This window comes from Carcharodon carcharias, chromosome 10 (genome assembly GCF_017639515.1).
Source record: "Carcharodon carcharias isolate sCarCar2 chromosome 10, sCarCar2.pri, whole genome shotgun sequence".
NCBI classification, from domain to species: Eukaryota; Metazoa; Chordata; class Chondrichthyes; order Lamniformes; family Lamnidae; genus Carcharodon; species Carcharodon carcharias.
In genome coordinates this window covers 65,377,575-65,398,754 of record NC_054476.1, presented here as the reverse complement: position 1 = coordinate 65,398,754, position 21,180 = coordinate 65,377,575, and the positions used below count along the sequence as shown (strand labels likewise).

At 42.3% G+C, this 21,180-nt stretch overlaps 1 protein-coding gene across 1 annotated transcript; it reads left to right on the top strand.

Moving 5' to 3' along the window:
* The first annotated feature begins 128 nt into the window (after positions 1–128).
* On the top strand, positions 129–21,177 carry tssc4 (tumor suppressing subtransferable candidate 4). Its single transcript, XM_041198201.1, has 3 exons — positions 129–338; positions 5,493–5,565; positions 19,724–21,177. The coding sequence occupies exon 3, from the start codon at positions 19,803–19,805 to the stop codon at positions 20,895–20,897; it is 1,095 nt and encodes a 364-aa protein (XP_041054135.1). The 5' UTR covers positions 129–338; positions 5,493–5,565; positions 19,724–19,802; the 3' UTR covers positions 20,898–21,177.
* The last annotated feature ends 3 nt before the right edge of the window (positions 21,178–21,180 follow it).

Here is a 21,180-nt window from a genome sequence, read left to right as displayed (position 1 = left end):
GCAGCCCCGCTGCTTTCAGTTGCTGACATGTCGGGGATGGTTGATTGTGGGAGTTGTAGTTCTTGGGCTTGGAGGGGCCGCCCACTGGCAGCGGGAGGCAGAGGCCACCGGACTACCACTCCCGGCATGCACTGTGCAGCACAGGATTGTTGTGGGTCAGTGGGCCGCGGAGAGTGTGTGGGACAGAGGTGGGAGTAGGTACGGCAGCGACCAGATTGATACCTGGGAACCAGGCCGCATCGAGACGAGAGGGATATGGACTCGGAGCCACAGTTCAATGAACATAGATCCGTCGTCCTTTTAGAGTTAAACAGTATTCTGTCCACCACTCGGAATCTGTGAGTATTGCGGAGCGGGGGAGAGGTGCGACTTCTGCACGCACCGTCCACCATCTTTACGCGCTTTACGCGATAGAATCGTCCTAGGGGAAAAAAGTCTGGAAAACCTAATCTGGGAAACTTTTTTATAATGTATTGTGACAATTACACTTGTATACATATAAAGGACACTAGGCCATTATCTTTTGAACATTCGTGCCTTTGGGTATCTTAAGGAAATACCATTCTTCACAAAAGAATCTTAACACTGAGTATTGGCAGAACATAAACGTAAAAGCGTAAAAAATATAAGCCGGAGTACAGCCCCTCCAACGTGCTCTGCCGGTCAATAAGATCTTGGCTGTTCTGATCATGGTTTCACCTCCACTTTTTTGCATCCACCCCATAACCCTTGATTCCCTTGTAGATCAAAAATCTGGCCAACTCAGCTTTGAATATATTCAGTGACTGCTTCCACTGGTCTCGGGTAGAAACTTCCAAAGATTAACACCCCCTCCCCCAGTTCTAGATTTCTTCTCTCAGCATCTACCCTATCAAACGCCTCAGAATCTTCTATGTTTCAATAAAATCACCTCTAATCTTCTAATCTCCAATGAGTATAGGTCCAAGATGCTCAATCATTCCATAAAGACAACCCCTAAACCCAGTAATCAGCCTAGTGAACCTGCTCTGAACTGCTTCCAATGCAAGTATATCCCACCTTAAATATGGAGACCACAGTATACTCTTTCTGTGGTGTTACCAACACCCTGTAAAGTTGTGGCAAGACTTCCCTACTTTTGTACTCCATCCCTTTTGCAATAAAGGCCAACATTTCATCCAGTTCTGCTGAAGGGTCATGAGGACTCGAAACGTCAACTCTTTTCTTCTCCGCCAATGCTGCCAGACCTGCTGAGTTTTTCCAGGTAATTCTGACTTTGTTTTTGTTTTGGATTTCCAGCATCCGCAGTTTTTTTGTTTTTATTTCATTTGCCTTCCTAATTACTTGTATGTGCATGCTAACTTTTTGTGATTCATGTACAAGGACACCCAGATCCCTCTGTCCTGGAGCATTTTGAACTCTCCATTTAAATGCTATTTTGCTTTTCTATTCTCCTTAACAGATTAGTTAACCTCACATCTCCCCACATTATTTTTTATTCTTTTAAATTCATTTATGGGATGTGGGCTTCACTGGCTGGGCCAGCATTTATTGTGCATCTGTGATTGTCCTTGAGAAAGTGGTGGCGATCTACCTTCTTGAACTGCTGCAGCCCATGTGTAGGTACACCCACAGTGCTGTTGGGGGGGGGGGGAGAGAGAGAGAGAGAGAGAGAGAGGAGAGTTCCAGGATTTTGACCCAGCAGCAGTGAAGGAACAGCGACATGTTTCCAAGTCAGGATGCTGAGTGGCTTCTGGGTGGTGGTATTCTCATCTATCTGCTGCCCTTGTCTTCTAGATAGTAGCAGTCGTGGGTTTGGGAGGTGCTGTCTGAGGAGCCTTGATGTGTTTTTACAGTGCACCTTGTAGATGGTACACACTGCTGCTACTGTGCATTGGTCGTAGGTGGAGTGAATGTTTGTGGATGGAGTGCCAATCAAGCAGGCTTTATTCTGGATGGTGTTAAGCTTCTTGAGTGTTGTTGGGGCTGCACTCATCCAGGCAAATGGGGAGTATTCCATCACACTCTTGACTTGTTCCTTGTAGATTGTGAACAGGTTTTGGGAAGTCAGGAGTTGAGTTACTCGCCACAGGATTCCTGGTCGCTGACCTGCTCTTGTAGCCACAGTATTTATATGGCTAGTCTAGCTCAGTTTCTGGTCAATGGTAACCTCCAGGATGTTGATAGTGGGTGATTCAGCAATGGTAATGCCATTGAATGTCAAGGGGTGGTGATTGTATTCTCTCTTGTTGGAAATGGTCATTGCCCAGCATGAACGTTACTTGCCACTTGTCAGCCCAAACCTGAATGTTGTCCAGGTTTTGCTGCATGTGGACATGAACTGCTTCAGTATCTGAGGAGTTCCAAATGGTGCTAGACATATTGCAATCATCAGCGAACATCCCCACTTCTGACCTTATGATGGCAGGAAGATCATCGATGAAGCAGCTGAAGATGGTTAGGCCAATGCTTCATCTGCCAAAGCTTTGCCCGTTCATTTAACCTATCTATATCTCTTTGCAGACTTTGTGTCCTCCTCATAACTTGTCTCTTACTTTGTATAATCATCAAAGTTGCCTACTATACACTTGGTCCCTTTGCTAAGATATTAATATAGGTAAATAGTTGAGGCACCTGCACTGATCCCTGTGGCACCCCAATAGTTGCAGTTTGCTAAACTGAAATGACCCATTTATCTGAAAGCTCTATTTCCCTTAGTCAGCCAATCCTCTATCCATGCTAATATATTACACCTAACACCATGAGTCTTATTTTAGTAACATTTTGTGTAGTACGTTATTGAATGCCTTTTGAAAATCCAAATACATTGCATCTATTGGTTCCTCTTTATCCACCCTGCCTGTTATATCCTCGAAGGACTTTAATAAATTTGTGAAACATGTTTTCATTTTTGCAAGCCATGTTGACTCTGCCTGATTATACTATGATTTTCTAAATGTTTTGCTACTACATTCTTAACAATGGATTTCAGTTACTACTTCTTAATAACTGATTAGGGTAATTCCACTGAGCGGCCATCACAACTAAACCTGATGCTACTCTGAACTAATATCTCCAGCAGGGTAAACTAATCATAATCAGGAGTAGAAATTCTAGCTAGCTCTTTTCTTCAAACAGAGTAGCCAATTGTGGTAGCCCTCCTATTATCCCAGTTGGAGATTAACTAACTATCTATGTAATGGGGGAATTAAATATGGTTGGAAGGTTCTTTAATAGGGTTTAGTTGCTCACTGAATATAATTCCTTATCTACCTTTGGAAATCAACCAACCCCCAGCCCCACAACCACCATTTGAAATTACACTTATAAATGATTTGACAGAGAGTATTTTCCAGGGATGGGCACAAAATGAAGGGGGATTGAGAAGGGGTTATGGGATATGGGTGGCAAGGGATACAAGGAAGTGTTTTGGAAATGGTTTTGCCATGGATTAGAGTGGTTGCTGGAGAAACAAACATATGAATTAGGAGCAGGAGTTAGGCCTCTCAGCCCCTCAAGCCTGTTCTGCCATTCAGTAAGATTATGGCTGATCTGAATGTAATCTCAACTCCACATTTCTGCCTACCCCTGATAACCTTGCACCCCCCTTGTTAATCAAGAATCTTCCTAGCTGTGCCTTAAAAATATTCAAAGACTCTGCTTCCACCTCCTATTGAGGAAGAGAGCACCAAAGACTCATAATCCTCTAAGAGAAAAAAATTCTCCTCACCTCTGTCTTAAATGAGCGACCCCTTATTTTTAAACAGTGACCTCCTAGCTTTAGATTCTCCCCCAAGAGGAAACATCCTCTCCACTACTAAGATGTGGCAAAGTCAAGGGAGTACCATAAATATAGGTGGAATTATTTATATGGAGGGAGTAGTTTAGGGAGAACGGGAGGTTAGCGAGTTCAGAGGAGTGGGGGAAGCACAGGGAGCTTTGAAGATTGAAATCATCACAAACAAGTAATTGCTTAGTGCATAGGCTGAGGAAGGAAAGAAAGGAACATATCTTGGGGGCTTGGAGATTCTTGGGCAAAAATGATTTGAAAAGAGAGGTGAAAGAGATGGAACAAATTGAGAAGCTGGAAGAAAAAGAAAGTACCAGAAGAGTAAGGACAAAGGCAAAAATATAATTTGGCAATACATGTCATATCACCAGCATATCATCACCAGATTTGGGCATATCAAGTCGAGGAAAATTTCAGCAAGGTGTCACTGTCTCTACACCACAGTCAAAGCCAACAAAATCATTGCTTGGCAAAGACAGGGTTTGCAAATGAATGGACATTCTCGGTGGGCAGTGTGGAGCAGGATGGTGATTGCTAACTGCTGCCAGAGTCCAAGGTTTGGATAGGATGGAGGTTGGCAAGGTTAGACCCCTGGCGAGTGGATGGTTGGGTAAGAAGTTCAGCAAGATAGGAGGATGGGATAGTTTGGGTTCTTGCTCATGAGGCAGGGCAGATAGCTTAATTGACATTCTGGAGAATGTCAAGGTAGCTGTAGGTTTATGCAAGCACAATTTATGCCTGGGACAGTGACAGAAGGGTAGAGTGTCAGAGGAGTATTGATGCATTTGGGTACAGATGGGACACACTTCTTAACAAGGCATAAATGAAAGGTGGCATGACTGGGCGATGGGAACATGAGGAGATAGGGAAAGAAGTAAAGGAAGACTTGCATTTATATGGTGCTTTTCATGACCACCAAATGTCTCAAAGCGCTTTATAGTCAATGAAGTTGTTTTTGAAGTGTGGTCACTTGTAATGTAGGAAATGTGGCAGCCAATTTGCACACGGCAAGGTTCAACAAACAGCAATGTGATAATGACCAGATAATCATTTTTTTTGATTTTCATTAAGGGATAAATATTGGCCAGGATACAGGACTAATTCCCTTGTTCTTTGAAATAATGCCATGGGATCTTTTGCATCAACCCAACCAGTCATGCCACCTTTTATTTATGCCTTCCTAAGAACATGAGAAAATTATGCTGTGTTCAGTGCTGATGAAAAGGTCATCGACATAAAACGTTAACTCTGTTTCTCTCTCCCCAGATGCTGCTACATCTATGAAGGACCATATTTCTCACACTTTCTGTTTTTATTTAAGAAATCATCCTACGTTATTTCCATCCCAAAGCACTTGACATACAATGTACTACACTGTCAGTGACATGAAATAAATGTCATGCATAAGAAAACAAACAGCAATGAGATGAATGACCAGTTAGTTGGCTTTTGATGGTGTTCATTGAAGAAAATGTGGATGCCCAATTTGTGGGATAATTATATGCTCTGCTTGGAATAGTGTCCTGAAATCTTTAATATCTACCTCAAAATGATGATTTAGGTGGATATTAATGGTTGAAACTGCAAAAAGCAATGGAAAATATCAGAAGTTCAAAAAAAAAGTTATTTTAATCTTAATTTCTGAGCCATAGCTGCAGCTGATGTAGAAGGGAAGTAACAACTAAAAGCACTAACCTGAGGGCTCTTGATCTTTCTTTTACAGGGTGTGTGAGCTCAAAACGCTGGTAGCTTTGACAGACCGAGAAGAAGGAAAACTAGTCCAGTCTCAGAACAAAGTAAGCATTGATCATAGGTTTCCCCTCTGATTGATACTGTAGGGAACAGTGTGGTAGTGCCTTATCTGTCTCAAAACTAAATGGTTGTATCATCAAACAAATTATAGCTTTGTACTGATTTAACATTGGGTTAAAAAAGTAATTCCAAAAACTGCTAGTGGTGTAACAGATCTTTACATAGATCCCTCTATCAGGGCTTTGATACAACATCCTCTGATCCAACTCAAGTTTCGTCTCCCTTTCCTTGCTGCATGATCTAATTGAATACAATATGATCTTTGATTTATCAAATTGTCAAGAGTACCTGTATTCTAGGAATCTGGAGGATATCCTTTGGGATATACAACATTTGCACACATTAAATCATCAATTAGTAATGGTTGAAATATTCTTTAGAATTTGTGACAGATGTGACACAAGTATTTTTTGTTATCTCACTATTCAAAATGCAAATTGCAGCATGTTACTGCATAAAATAGAATCATAGAATGGTTACAGCACAGGAGAACGTCATTCAGCCTATGGTGTCTGTGCTGGCTCTCTGTAAGAGTTACTCAGTTCCATTTCCCTGCCTTTTCCCCATAGCCCTGCAAATTTTTTCTCTACGGATAATTATCGAATTCTCTTTTGAAAGCCACGATTGAGAATGCCTCTACCACACTCATCGGCAGTGCACTCCAGATCCTAACCACTCACTGTGTACAAAAACTTTTACCTCATCTAATTGTTGCTTCTTTTGCCAATTGCCTTAAATTAGCACCCTTTAGTTCTTGGCCAGTAGGAACAGTTTTTCCCTATCTATTCTGTCCAGACCCCTCATAATTTTGAACACCTCTTTCAAGTCTCCCTTCAACCTTCTCTAAAGAAAACATTCCCAGCTTCGCCAATCTATCCTCTTAACCAAAGCCTCTCTTCATACCTGAAGTCTCTCACCCCCAGAACTATTCTCGTAGATCTTTTTTGCAGCTTCTCTGATGCCTTCACATCCTTCATAAAGTGTGATGCCCAAAATTGGACACAAGATGTAAGTTGAGGCCAAACCAATGTTTTACAAAGGTTCACCATAAGTTTCTTGCTTTTGTATTCTCTGCCTCTGTTTATAAAGCCTGTATACCTACTTAAACGTTTTCTCAACCTGTCCTGCCACCTTCAACGATTTATGCTCATAATCCCCAGGTCCCTCTGCTTCTGCACCCCCATTAGAATTGTACCCTTATTGCTTTTCTGCATTCTTCCTACCAAAATATATTATTTAACACTTCTTTGCATTAAATTTCACCTGCTACATGTCTATTCATTCCGCCAGCCTGTCTATGTCCTCTTGAAGTCTATCACTATCCTCTTCAAAGTTCACAATAATTGCAAGTTTCATGTCATCTACAAATTTTGAAATTGTGCCCTGCATACCCAAGTCAAAGTCATTAATATAGATCAAGAAAAGCAGTGATCCTCTTACTAACCCTCGGGAAATCCCACTATGTACTTTCCTCCAATCTGAAAAATTATTCACCACTACTCTTTCTTCCATGTCACTTAGCCAACTTCACATCCATGGTGCCACTATCTCATTTATTTCATTGGCTTCAACTTTGCTGACAAGCCTGTTATGTGACCCTTTATCAAAGGCCTTGCGGAAGTCCATCCATACCACATTACTCTCATCAGTTCTCTTAGTTACTTTGTTGAAAACTGAACCATATTAGTTATTTCCCACCTGAATATTATCCATATTTTACATAACTTTCATTGGTAGACAAAGTCTCATCGGGTAAAGAATAGGTGGGTTTTGCCTGCGTGTAGGGAGGAGGCTGAAGTAAAAGGTTTTTCTTAAATCTTATAAGAATAATGTTGCTCCACTTGCTACCTTATTACCCACCACAGAAAGGAATTATTAAAGGCTGAGTAGTAGGCAGTCTGGCCAACATCTCAGCCAAGAAGGGATCTGAATAGAAGAAGTTGGGGGTGACTGCATGGCACAGTGAGTTAGGCACTCACCCATCACTTCTGGGACTTAGACTGAAATGCAGCCTGTAGTTATGGGATGAAATTGTTCTACGTCAGCTGGGAATAAGGAACTTCTATAAAATGAATTTGGTCTCATTTTAGTTCATAGCACCAAAAAGCCTCTAATGTGATATTAATTGGCAATCTCACTCAGACTGATGTTGGAAAAGAACAAAAATACACACAGTGGCATAGTAGAGAATGCTAATGGTGTTGGGGAATGGCATATAATGCTTTATGTCCAATTATTTTATATTTAACCCCAAAGTGTTTGATGGCCAGCAGTGCCAAAATGCAAAGTGTTTCATTTCCAGGACTGATTAGCTACTTTTTAAAGCATCTTTCTTCTCTGTTCAAGTAGAACAGTATTCATGCAGTGACGTTCAAATACTGCTCACAAAATATAAATGTGTTTTTCATGTTCCTGAATTTCAGCAAAAACCGAAGCAAGTCTGGGGCTAAACTAAACAGCTGAGTTTATGATGAAGTTCAATTTTCTAAAAAAATAACTGCTGCCTTATTATTCTCAGCATGTTACCATAAAGGCACATTTGGACTAGCTTGGTAGTTCAATGTGTAAAAATACCCTCTAATGTGGTACTGAGGTACAAGGACTGAACAAACTGACCATGGCACCGTGATGCAGGGGGCCATTCAAGTTAGGGGGACTAAAAGACGTAGTTGTAGTAGGGGACAGTATCGTTAGTGGGATAGACATTGTTCTCTGCAGCCAAGATAGCAAGTCCTGAAGGCTGTATTGCTTGCCTGGTGCCAAGATTAAGGGTGTCTCCTCAGGACTAGAGAGGAACTTGGAGTGGGAGAGGAAGGATCCAGTTGCTGTGGTCCACATGGGTAGCAATGACATGGGGAGGAATAAGAAAGAGGTTCTGCTAAGGGTGCATGAGCATCTAGGAACTAAATTCTGAAGCAGAACGACAAAGGTAATAATCTCTGGATCCCTGAGCCACAGGCAAATTGGCATGAGGTAAATAAGATCAGAGAGTCGAATGAGTGGCTCAAAGATTGGTGTGGGAAAACACACTGGTACCAGTACTGGGGAAAGAGGAACCTGTACCATTGGGATGGCCTTCACCTGAACTACACTGGGAGTGATGTATTGGCAAACTGTATAACCAGGGTGGTAGAGAGGGCTTTAATCTAAATTGGGGGTGGGGAGGGTACTCCCATGAGAGATTTGGAAATTAAAGAGAAGAGGCAATAGTGCATTGTAGCGATATGTGTAATGATAACCAGCATGTGACAGGAAGGGACAGAGTGTACAAACATGAGTGCACCAGCAAATAAAGTCAGAACAGGGAAAAATGGTTTTTAAAAAAGGCTCCTTTTCTGAATCCATGGGGCCTTTGTAACAAGATGGGTGACTTGATAGCACAAATAGAAATTAATGAGTATATGATAGCCATTACATTCAATTTTCTCCTCAACTCTGTCTTAAAAGAGAGACCTCTTATTCTTAAACTATGTCCCCAAGCTCTAGTTTCCCCCGCAAGAGGAAACATCCTCCTGGTATTCACCCTTCCAGTCCCCTCAAGATCTTATATGTTTCAATAAGATCACACCTCGTTCTCATAAACTCCAATGGGTATAGGCCTAACCCTTTCAACCTTTCTTAATAAGTTAAGCCCTTCATCCCAGGAATAAGTCTAATGAACCTCCTCTGAACTGCTTCTAAAACCAATTTATATTTTTTCAAATAAGGAGACCAAAACTGTACACGGTACTCCAGATTTGGTCTCACCAAAGCCCTGTACAGCTGCAGTAAAACTTCCCACTTTTATATTCCATTCCTCTTGCAATAAATGCAAACATTCCATTTGCATTCCTAATTACTTGCTGTACTTGGTTACTAACTTTGTGATTCATTTACCAGGTCACCCAGATCCCTCTGTACCACCACGTTCTGCAGCCTCTCTCCATTTAAATAGTGTACTACTTTTCTAATATTCCTTCCAAAATTACCTTCTCTTGACAACTTACTTTCCTACCTATCTTGGTGTCATTGGCAAATTTAGCTACCATACATTCGGTCCCTTCACCTAAGTCATTGGTATAGATTGTAAATGGTTGAGGACCCAGCACTGATCCCTGTGGCATTCTACTAGCTATAGCTTGCCAATCTGAAAAAGCCCCATATATCCCTATTCTCTGCTTCCTGTTAGCTAACCAATCCTTTATCAAGACCAATATGTGACCATCTACACCATCTTGTGTAGTAATCTTTGATGTGGCACTTATCAAATGCCTTTTGGAAATCCAAGTCCACCACACCTGCTGGTTCCCCTTTATTCACCTTGAATGTTACTTTGTCAAAAATCTTTGACAGATTGGGTAAACATGATTTTCCTTTCACAAAACCATGTTAGCTCTGCCTGATCACATTGTGATTTTCTATGTATTCTGCTTCTCTTTAAGAATGGTTTCCCTATGACAGATGTTAGGCTAACTCGCCCAAAGTTTCCTGATTTCTGCATCCCTCTTGAATAAAGGTGTTACATTAGGCATTTTCCAGTCTACTGGGATGATTCCTGAGTTTCTTGAATTTTGGAGGATTATAACCAGTGCAGCTCCTATCTGTACCCTCACTTCTTTTAAGACCCTAGGATGCAGATCTGCCTCTGGGTGCTTGCCAACCTTTAGGTCTAATAGTTTTTCCTGGTGATTGTTTTAAGTTCATCCTTCCCTATCACCTCTTGATTTTCATTATCTTTGGGAAGTTTTCTAAATCTTCCACTGTGAAGACAGACATAAAACACCTGTTTCAACACCTCCGCCATTTCTTTGTTTTCCATTAACAATTCCCCAGACTCACTCGCTGGAGGACCAACACTAGCTTTAGTCACTCTTTTCCTATTCAAAAACCTGTATAAGCTCTCACTATTTGTTTTTGTATTACTAGCTAGTTCTCATATTCCACTTTATGCCTCTTTATTATCTTCTTAGTCATTCTTTGCTGGTTCTTAAAGTCTGTCCAATTGGATTTGTACAGTGTCTGCCTTCGTACCCTCATTGTCACCTTTATTTAGGTTTAAAACTCTAGTTATGGGCCCACAATTCTTGCTTTCAAATTGAACATGAAATTCTATCATGTTGTGATCGCTGTCACTTAGAGGCTCGTTTACCATTAAGTTTTAGATTAATCCTGTCTCACTGCACATTGCCAGATCTAAGATAACCTGCTCTAGAATGGTTGGCTCTAGAATGTACTGCTTTAAGAAATTGTCCCAAAAACACACTATAAACCCATTTTCCAGGCTACTTTTGCCAATCTGATTATCCTAATCTACATGTAGATTAAAGTCACCCATGATTAATGTAGTACCTTTCTTACACGTCTCATTTATTACTTGCTGTATGCTCTGTCCTACAATGTAACCACTGTTAGGGGGCCTATAAACTACTCCCACAAGTGACCTTTTACCTTTACTGTTCCTTATCGCTACCCAAACTGATTCTACATCCTGATCTTTCAAGCTAAAGTCGTCTCTCAGTCCTGAACAAATGCCATCCTTAATTAACAGAGCTACCCCACCATCTTTTCCTGGCTTCCTATCATTCTGATAGGCCAAATAGCCTTCAACATTTAGATCCCAGCCTTGGTCTCTGTATTGCCTATCTGGTCATACATATTTACCTCTATCTGTGCTAACAATTTATCCCTCTTATGTTTGTATGTTCTGTCCCTTCCTGTCACTCCCTGGTAATTATTACCCACATTTCTGCCCTGCTCTACTACTTTGTTGTTTCCCTTTACTATATTTCCTCTCATGTGATCTGTTCCCCCAACCATTTAGCTGAAAGCCCTCTACTGACCCTAGTTATACAACTCGCCAGAACACTGGTTCCCAGCATGGTTTGTAGACTGTCCCAATGGTACAGCTCCCACTTTCCCTAGTACTGGTGCCAGTGCCCCATGAATTGAAACCCATTTCTCCGACACCAATCTTTGAGCCACGTATTCATCTCTAATCTTATTTACCCTACAGCAATTTGCTCGTGGCTCAGTTCATAATCCAGAGATCATTACCTTTTGAGGTTCTGTTTTTTAATTTAGCCCCTAGTTGCTCATACTGTCTCAGCAGAACCTCTTTCCTAGTCCTGCCTATGCCATTGGTACCTATGTGGACCATGGCAACTGGATCACCCCCGCCCACCCAATGCAAATTCCTCTCCAGCCCAGAGGAGATCTCTTGAACCCTGGCTAGGTAGGTGGAGTAGCTCTGTTAATCAAAGATGAGATCAGTGCAGTAGTGAGAAAGGATCTTGATTCGGAGGATCAAAATGTAGTATCAGTTTGGGTGGAGATAAGAAATAGCAAAGGAAAGAAGCCATGGAATGTATTTGGGACAGTTTGTTAGAATAAAACATTCTGAAACCAACCAGGCAACAGCCTATTTTAGGCCTGGTAACATGTAATGAGACTATTAATAAACAACCCCATATTAAAGGATCCTCTAGGTAAGAGTGATCATAGTGGTAGACATATTTAAGGAGATATTTCATAACTTTCAACAAAAATATATTCCATTGAGAAAGAAATCTGTACAAGAAGTATGCACCATTAATTGCTAACTAAAGAAGTTAAGGATGGTATCAAATTGAAAGAAAGTATGTACAATGCTGCAAAGCTTAGTGGCCTGCCAGTAGATTGGGAAAATTTTGGAAACGAGTAAAAGCTGACTTAAAAATGAGAAAAATTGGATTATGAGAGAAATCTAGCAAGAAATATAAAGACTAAAAGTTTCTACGAGTATATAGACAGGAAAAGAGTAGTGACAGTAAGAGTTGGTCCCTTCGAGGGTGGACTGGGGAATTAATAATGGGAAACAAGGAAATGGCAGAGACTTTGAACAAGTATTTTGTATCTGTCTTCACAATAGAAGACACAGAAAGTGTCCCAAGGGTAGGAGAAAAGCAGGTGCAAAAGAGAGAAACTTAAAACAATCACGATCACCAGAGGAAAAAGTACTAGGAAAATGAATGGAACTTAAGTCTGACAAGTACCCTAGACTTGATGGTCTGTATCCTAGTGTCTTGCCATAAATGTAACACCACAATTAAGAAAGGAGAAGACAGAAAGCAGGAAAATATCGGCTACTTAGTCTAACACATGTAATTGGGGAAAATGCTAGAACCTGTTATTATGGAAGTAGTAACAGGATATTTAGAAAATCATAATACGATCAGGCAGTCAACATAGTTTGGTGAAAGGGGAATCATGTTTGACAAATTTATTAGAGTTCTTTGAGAATGTAACAAGCAAGGGTGGGTAAAGGGAAACAAGTAGAGGTAGTGTACTTGGATTTCCAAAAGGCATTCAATAAAGTGCCACATAAAAGGTTACTGTAGAAGATGAGAGCTCATGGTGTTGGGAAAACAAACAGTCAGGTTAAATGAATGGGTTAAATGGGCCTTTGCAGAGTAGCAAATTGTAACTAGTGGAGTGCCACAGGGCTCAGTGATGGGGCCAAAACTATTTACGATCTATATTAATGACTTGGATGAAGGGGCCGACTGTTTGGAACTGAATTTGCTGATGATACAATGACAGATAGGAAAACAAGTTGTGAGGAGGATACAAAGAGTCTGCAAAGGGATATAGATAGGTTAAGTGAATGGGAAATAATTTGGCTGATGAATTATCATGTGGGAAATGTCCACTTTGGCAGGAAGAATAGAAAATTATTATTGGAGTGGAGAGAGGCTGCAATATAGTTGGATCTTGGCGTCCTTGTAAATGAGTCACATAAAATTAGCATGCAGGTAAAAGAAGTAATTAGGAAGCCAAATGGAATGTGGACATTTATTACAAGGGGAATGGAGTATAAAAGTAGGGAAGTCTTTCTGTAATTGTACAGGGCATTGGTGAAACCACACCTGGAATACTGTGTACAGTTTTGGTCTCCTTACTTAATGAAGGATATACTTGCATTGGAAGCAGTTCAGAAGGCTGATTCCTGGAATCAAAGGATTGTCTTATGAGGAAAGGTTGAGTAGGTTGGGCCTGTATCATTGGAGTTTAGAAGAATGAGAGGTGATCTTATTGAAACGTATAAGATTTTGAGGGGGCTTGACAGGGTTGATGTTGAGAGGATGTTTCCTCTTATAGAAGAATCTAGAACCGGGGGCACAGATTAAATGTAAGGGGTCTCCCATTTTAGCTGGAGATGAGGAATTTCTTCTCAGGGGGTCATTAGTCTTTGGAATTCTCCCAGAAAGCACTGGAAACTGGGCCATTGAATATATTCAAGGCTGTTAGATTTTTGATTGACAAGGGAGTCGAGAGTTATGGGGGACAGTCAGGAAATTGGTGTTCCGGCCACAATCAGATCAGATTTGATCTTATTGAATGGGAGAGCAGGTTCATTTAGCTGAATGGCCTACTCCTCTTATTTCTAATGATCTTGCCTTATAAGACCAGGAATTCCTGGGTTCCATCCCTGGTTTATGCAAGCTTGTTATCTCAGCTAAACTGTTACTGGAAACCTCAATTTCTTTGTGTTATTGGACGGAGCAGGGCTAAAATCAGTCTGTGTCTCTACCTTTGATTATTCTCCAATGATCCTTGTTGAAATGCAAACAATGTGTTGATGCATTGTGAAGACAACATTTCACTTGGCTGTGATTTCACTGCTCCTTTCCCATAGTCAAATAGCTAATGGCAACTCTAAAATGATGACCTGAAAGGAGTAAAAGAGGACATTTGGTGTTTATAGAACTGTGACATCCTGTACATCCCCACCCCCCAGCCATAGGAATAGTCACTTTCAAGAAATGAGAGATGGAAATACTCAGCAGAGATAAAAACAAAAAACTGCAGATGCTGGAAATCCAAAACAAAAACAGAAATACCTGGAAAAACTCAGCAGGTCTGGCAGCATCGGTGGAGAAGAGCAAAGTTGACGTTTCGAGTCCTCATGACCCTTCAACAGAACTAAGTAAAAATAGGAAAGGGGTGAAATATAAGCTGGTTTTGATGGGGGGGGTGGGGGGAATGGTTTGTTGGGACAAGCAAGCAGTGACAGGAGGAGATAACCAAAAGATGTCACAAACAAAAGAACAAAGAGGTGTTGAAGGTGGTGGTATTATCTAAAAGAATGTGCTAATTAAGAATGGACAGCAGGACAAGCAAGGTAGCTCTAGTGGGGGTGGGGTGAAATAAACGATAGGTGGAATACATTTAAAAATAATATAAATAGGTGGGAAAAGAAAAGTCTATATAAATTATTGGAAAAAACAAAGAGGGGGAAGAAACGGAAAGGTGGTGGGGATGGAGTAAGGAGTTCAAGATCTAAAATTTTTGAACTCAATATTCAGTCCAGAAGGCTGTAAAGTGCCTAGTTGGAAGATGAGGTGCTGTTCCTCCAGTTTGCGTTGAGCTTCACTGGAACAATGCAGCAAGCCAAGGACAGACATGTGGGCAAGAGAACAGGGTGGAGTGTTAAAATGGCAAGCAACAGGGAGGTCTGGGTCATGCTTGTGGACAGACCGAAGGTGTTCTGCGAAGCAGTCACCCAGTCTGCGTTTGGTCTCTCCAATGTAGAGGAAACCGCATTGGGAGCAGCGAATGCAGTAGACTAAATTGTGGGAAGTGCAAGTGAAATGCTGCTTCACTAGAAAGGAGTGTTTGGGCCCTTGGACGGTGAGGAGAGAGGAAGTGAAGGGGCAGGTGTTGCATGTTCTGCGTTTGCATGGGGAGGTGTCGTAGGAGGGGGTTGAGGAGTAGGAGGTGATGGAGGAGTGGACCAGGGTGTCACGGAGGGAACAATCCCTACGGAATGCCACCGGGGGGGGTGAAAGGAAGATGTGTTTGGTGGTAGTATCATGCTGGAGTTGGCGGAGGATGACCCTTTGAATGCGGGATGATAAGTGAGGACAAGGGGGACCCTATCAGGTTTCTGGGAGGGAGGAGAAGACGTGAGGGCGGATGCGTGGGAGATGGGAAGGACACGCTTGAGGGCCCTGTCAACTACCGTGGGTGGAAAATCTCGGTTAAGGAAGAAGGAGGACATGTCAGAGGAACTGTTTTTGAAGGTAGCATCATCAGAACAGATGCGACGGAGGCGAAGGAACTGAGAGAATGGGATGGAGTCCTTACAGGAAGCGGGTGTGAGGAGCTGTAGTCGAGGTAGCTGTGGGATTCGGTAGGCTTGTAATGGATATTGGTGGATGGTCTATCACCAGAAATTGAGACAGGTCAAGGAAGGGAAGGGAAGTGTCAGAGATGGACCATGTGAAAATGATGGAGGGGTGGAGATTGAAAGCAAAATTAATAAATTTTTCCAAGTCCCGATGAGAGCATGAAGCAGCACTGAAGTAATCATCGATGTACTGGAGAAAGAGTTGTGGGAGGGGCCGGGAGTAGGGCTGGATCAAGGAATGTTCCACATACCCCATAAAGAGACAGGCATAGTTGGGGCCCATGCAGGTACCCATAGCCACACCTTTTATTTGGAGGAAGTGAGAGGAGTTAAAGGAGAAATTGTTCAGTGTGAGAACAAGTTTAGCCAGATGGAGGAGAGTAGTGGTGGAAGGGGATTGTTCGGGCCTCTGTTCGGAGGAAGCAGAGAGCCCTCAGACCATCCCGCTGGGGGATGGAGGTGTAGGTGCGATTAGACGTCCATGGTGAAGAGGAGGTGGTTGGGGCCAGGGAACTGGAAATTGTTGTTGGGACGTAAGGTGTCAGAGGAATCACGGATGTAGGTGGGAAGGGACTGGACAAGGGGAGAGAGAAGGGAGTCAAGATAGTGAGAAATGAGTTCCGTGGGGCAGGAGCAGGCTGACATGATCGGTCTGCCGGGCCAATCCTGTTTGTGGATTTTGGGTAGGAGGTAGAAGCGGGCTGTCCGAGGTTGGGCGACTATCAGATTGGAAGCTGTAGAAGGAAGATCTCCAGAGGAGATGAGGTCAGTGACAGTCCTGGAAACAATGGCTTGATGTTCAGTGGTGGGGTCATGGTAGGGAGAGGTAGGAGGAAGTGTCTGCGAGTTGACGCTCAGCCTCCACGAAGTAGAGGTCAGTGCGCCAGACAACAACAGTACCAATATAAAAACAAAAAAACTGCGGATGCTGGAAATCCAAAACAAAAACAGAATTACCTGGAAAAACTCAGCAGGTCTGGCAGCATCGGCGGAGAAGAAAAGAGTTGACGTTTCGAGTCCTCATGACCCTTCGACAGTACCACCCTTGTCAGCGGGTTTGATGACAATGTCAGGGTTGGACCTGAGAGAACGGAGTGCAGTAAGTTCAGAGAGAGACAGGTTAGAATGGGTGAGAGGAGCAGAGAAACTGAGACGACTAATGTCACACCTTCAATTCTCAATGAAAAGATCAAGAGAAGGTAAGAATCCAGAAGGAGGGGTCCGAGTGGAGGGAGAATATTGGAGGTGGGTAAAAGGATCCGTTGAATGGGTAGAGGACTCCTGCCCAAAGAAGTGAGCACGGAGATGAAGGGGCGGTAGAAGAGTTCAGCATCGTGCCGAGCCCGAAATTCATTAAGATGAGGGCGTAAGGGTATGAAACTAAGTCCTTTGCTGAGCACTGAACGTTCAATTTCGGAGAGGGGAAGGTCAGAGGTTATAGTGAATACACGGCCGGGGCTGGGATTGGAAGATGGGGTGGGGACAGAGGGACAGGCAGGGGTGGAGCGTTCTGGATGGGTGTTGGTGTTGATGAGTTGTTGGAGCTTGCGTTCCTTAGCACTTGAGAGAAAGAGAAAAAGTTTCTTGTTGAGGCGTCGGATGAGACGAAGAATAAAATGAAATTGGGGGCACGCACAGCTTTGAAAAAGGGAAAAATATTCAGCAGGTCTGGCAGCACCTGTGACGAGAGAAACAAAGTTAAGGTTTCGAATCAATGACCTTTCAACAGAATTGGGAAAAGGTTAATTTTTAAAAATTCATTTATGGGATGTGAGCATTGCTGGCTGGGTCAGCATTTATTGCGCATTCCTAATTGCCCTTGAGAACGTTGTGGTGAGCTGCCTTCTTGAACTGCTGCAGTCCATGTGGTGTAAGTACACCCACAGTGCTGTTAGGGAGGGAGGTCCAGGATTTTGACCCAGCAGCAGTGAAGGATATATTTCCGAGTCAGGATGGTGAGTTGCTTGGAGGGAATCTTCCAGGACATGGTGTTCCCATGTGTCTGCTACCCTTGTCTTTCTAGATGATAGCAGTCATGGGTTTGGTGTCTAAGGAGCCCTGGTGAGTTCCTGCAGGGCATCTTCTAGATGATACACACTGTTGCCACTGTGTGCCAGTAGTGGAGGGAATGAATGTTTGTGGATAGGGTGCCAATCAAGTGGATTGCTTTGTCCTTGATTGTATCAAGCTTCTTGAGTGTTGTTGGATCTGCACTCATCCAGGCTAGTGGAGAGTATTCTGTTACATTCCTGACTTGTGCCTTGTAGATGGTGGACAGGCTTTGGGAGCTGGCAGGTGAGTTACTCGCCACAGGATTCCTAGCCTCTGACCTCCTCTTGTAGCCACAGTATTTATATGGCTGGTCCAGTTCAGTGTCTTTCAATATGTAACATATTTAAAGCAAGTACAGAGTCAAAATAGGGAAACAAAAAGGAAGCTCTGTGATAGGGATTAAATGATAAAAGAGATGTTGGTGCGAGGCAAAAGAAGATGGAAATGAGGTGAGTAAAGAAACAAAAAGGTGGGCCTAAAGGAGGTTTATAAGGGAAAAAACAGAATAATCAACAACAGATGTCACCCACAAACAATAGAAAGAGGAGCAGATGTTATAATCTGAAATTGTTGAACTCACTATTGCTTCTGGAAGACTGTAAAGTGCCAAATCAAAAGATGAGGGTGGTGCTGTTCATCAAACCTATTTTGAGCTTCACTGGAATAGTTTAGGAGGCAGAGGTCAGAGTGGGTGTAAACAGGAGACATAAAATGACTGGTAACCAGAATCTTGCACTCATGCTTGCAAAGTGTTTGGGGCTGTTCTGTAAAGCCGTCATCCAATCTCTTTGGTCTCCCCAGTGTAGAGGAGAGTGCCTCGTAAGCAGCAAATACAGTATAATAAAATTTAAAGAAATACAATTAAATCACTGTTTCACCTGGAAGGAGTGTTAGGGTCCTTGGGTGGTAAGGAGAGAGAAGGTAAAAGAATAGATGCATCTTCTGCACTTGCATGAGGGGGTGCTGTGGAAAAGAGAGGACGTGATTAAGGAATGGATAAAAGTGTGGCAGAGGGAACAGTCTCTTTGGAATGCTTCTGGAGGGGAAGAAAAGGTGTGTTCGATGATGGAAACACGCTGGAAGTGGAGAAATGGCAGAGAATTATCTGTCGAACATGGAAGCTAGTGGGATGGGAGACAAGGAGAGGGGATTATTTTGTGGTCAAGTAGGTGGGAGTGGTGGCACAAACAGAAGTGTGGGAAATTGGAATGGAAACAGCTGAGAGCTTGTCAGCTCAGTGAGGTGGGGAGTGTTGGGAATCTTTGGTTGAGGAAAAGGAAGACACTGGTATAGAAGGTTGTACCATCAGAACAGATGTGACAAAAATGGAGAAACTGGGAGGATGGAATAGGGTCCTTACAGGAAGCAGGGTGGGAAGAAGTGTGGTTGAGGTAACTGGGAGTCAATGGGCTTATAGTGGATATTTTTAGAACATAGTTAATGTGTCCTGCTGAACTGACTCAGATGCCTACAGTCATTCTGAATGTTGGCAGCTACTTAATCACTTTTACTTAGCTGGCTGCACTGAATCATTCATGTTCAAAAAATCTAAACCACTTATTGGTGCTAAAAAGTTCACCAGCTTAAGCACAGTTACAATGTTTCTCAGTGAAGTGCTCAGATAAAAGCAAAATTTACAAGTTATTCTGGATGAGTAACTTTAATAATCAATTACCAGTTTATTTTTTAATACTGATAATGAATTGATGTCTCTAGTACACTGGTTTTTACTCTGTGACAAAATAGTGAGTTCCTAATATGTATGAATTATCCAGATATGACTGCATTGTAATGTTTCTGTTTCAGGTTTGATGGTACTTTAATTTTATATGTCAATCTTATTTTAAATACATAAGCTTTTACAAAGAATGCATTTTCGTTTGCTTAAAGTCCCTTTAACTACTGAGCTTTGTATTGTATACTTTGCTGTGTTTTTTAAACAGGCTGTGAGCTCCCTGGACATCTGGAAGCAACTGTTTGCTGCAGTGCCACCTGAAGACGACATCCCATTATTGCAATAAAATGGCTGACGGAGAAACCAACATTATTTCCACGGATGTCTTGCTTCTAAAAGATCTTGATCATGAAACCAGGTTACCTAGTGATACTGTATCACTCAGTGACACTGACTCGGAGACCAATCTGCAGTCATTCAATTCTTTGTCACCTCTTAGTGAATCTGATCCAGACTCCTGGTCCCCAGATGATTCACTTACTGATGGGGTTGAACCACAGTGTGACTACATGTCAAATCACTCTTTATCTACTGTTGGAAACAGCCCTCCATTGCAACTGTTTCAGCTTCGGGGAACTAGTTCCGGCTTCTCTTTGCGTAGTCAGAATATATTCAATGGTTTAGAAAATGTAGTAAAATTTGATGCACCTCAGCCCAGGGACAACAGCATAATTGATGGAGAATTTAAGCTTCCACCAAATCCAGCTCCTCAGAGAAAAGTGACAGGGGTGTCCCCTCCAGGAAATCAGAGCAATCCTTTCTCAAAGAAGCAGGTTACTGGGGAGCCTCCCAAAGGAAAGCAGAGCAGTAACTCATATAAAAAAGCACAGTCTGTCCCAGACTACCTTCTCCATCCGGAACGCTGGACCAAGTATAGCCTGGAGGATGTTCCTGAAACTAGCAGTAAGAAGAATACAGCAGTGGCATTCGAGTTCATGGACAGCTTGAAGAAACAGCGAAAAGAAAAATCTGCAGTGGACCTAGATGAAAGCTTCACTTCCTCTTTTAGTCAGGAGTCTGATAGTGTTTCTGGAAAAATTCTATTCTCCAAGCCATCGAAACCAACAAGCAGCAGGGTAGATGATGTAGACAGGACAGAGCAGGAAGGTCATGGTGTGGTCAGGAAGCTGGCAAAGTTGGCAGGACTGAATCCAGAGGACCCTGGGCAGGTGGATTTGGCACATCTAGATTATGGTGAAATTAAGGAAGTGGAAGATGTGCAAACATGGTGGCATGAAAAATATGCAGAGGAACCAGCAAAGGATGGGAAACAAGGGACTACCGGGGAGAAGGTGCATGAATCAGTGATATTTCATAGTGGAAGAAAGAGGAACCGAATGAACATTCGAGTGAAACCTGGTAAAGGCAGTGAAGATGACTAATGTTGAGTTAGTTTGATCCCAAGGCTGTTCGTGTTTTTGAATAGATTATTTTAAAATCATTATTTAGCTGAATCTTATGTCTACAGCTGCAGTTACTTTGGCTGGATGCCTGTGTTTAACATTTTGCAGTTAATTATATTAAACTGAAGGATGGCTGGGGAAGAGCAGTTTAGTGTTTTGGATGAGTTAAAGCTTGATGGGAAGGCAAAAGTGCAAGTAGTGAACTATAGTGAAGGTAAAATGTATACCATTTAATAAAGACTTTTTGTTATCTTTTAAATGC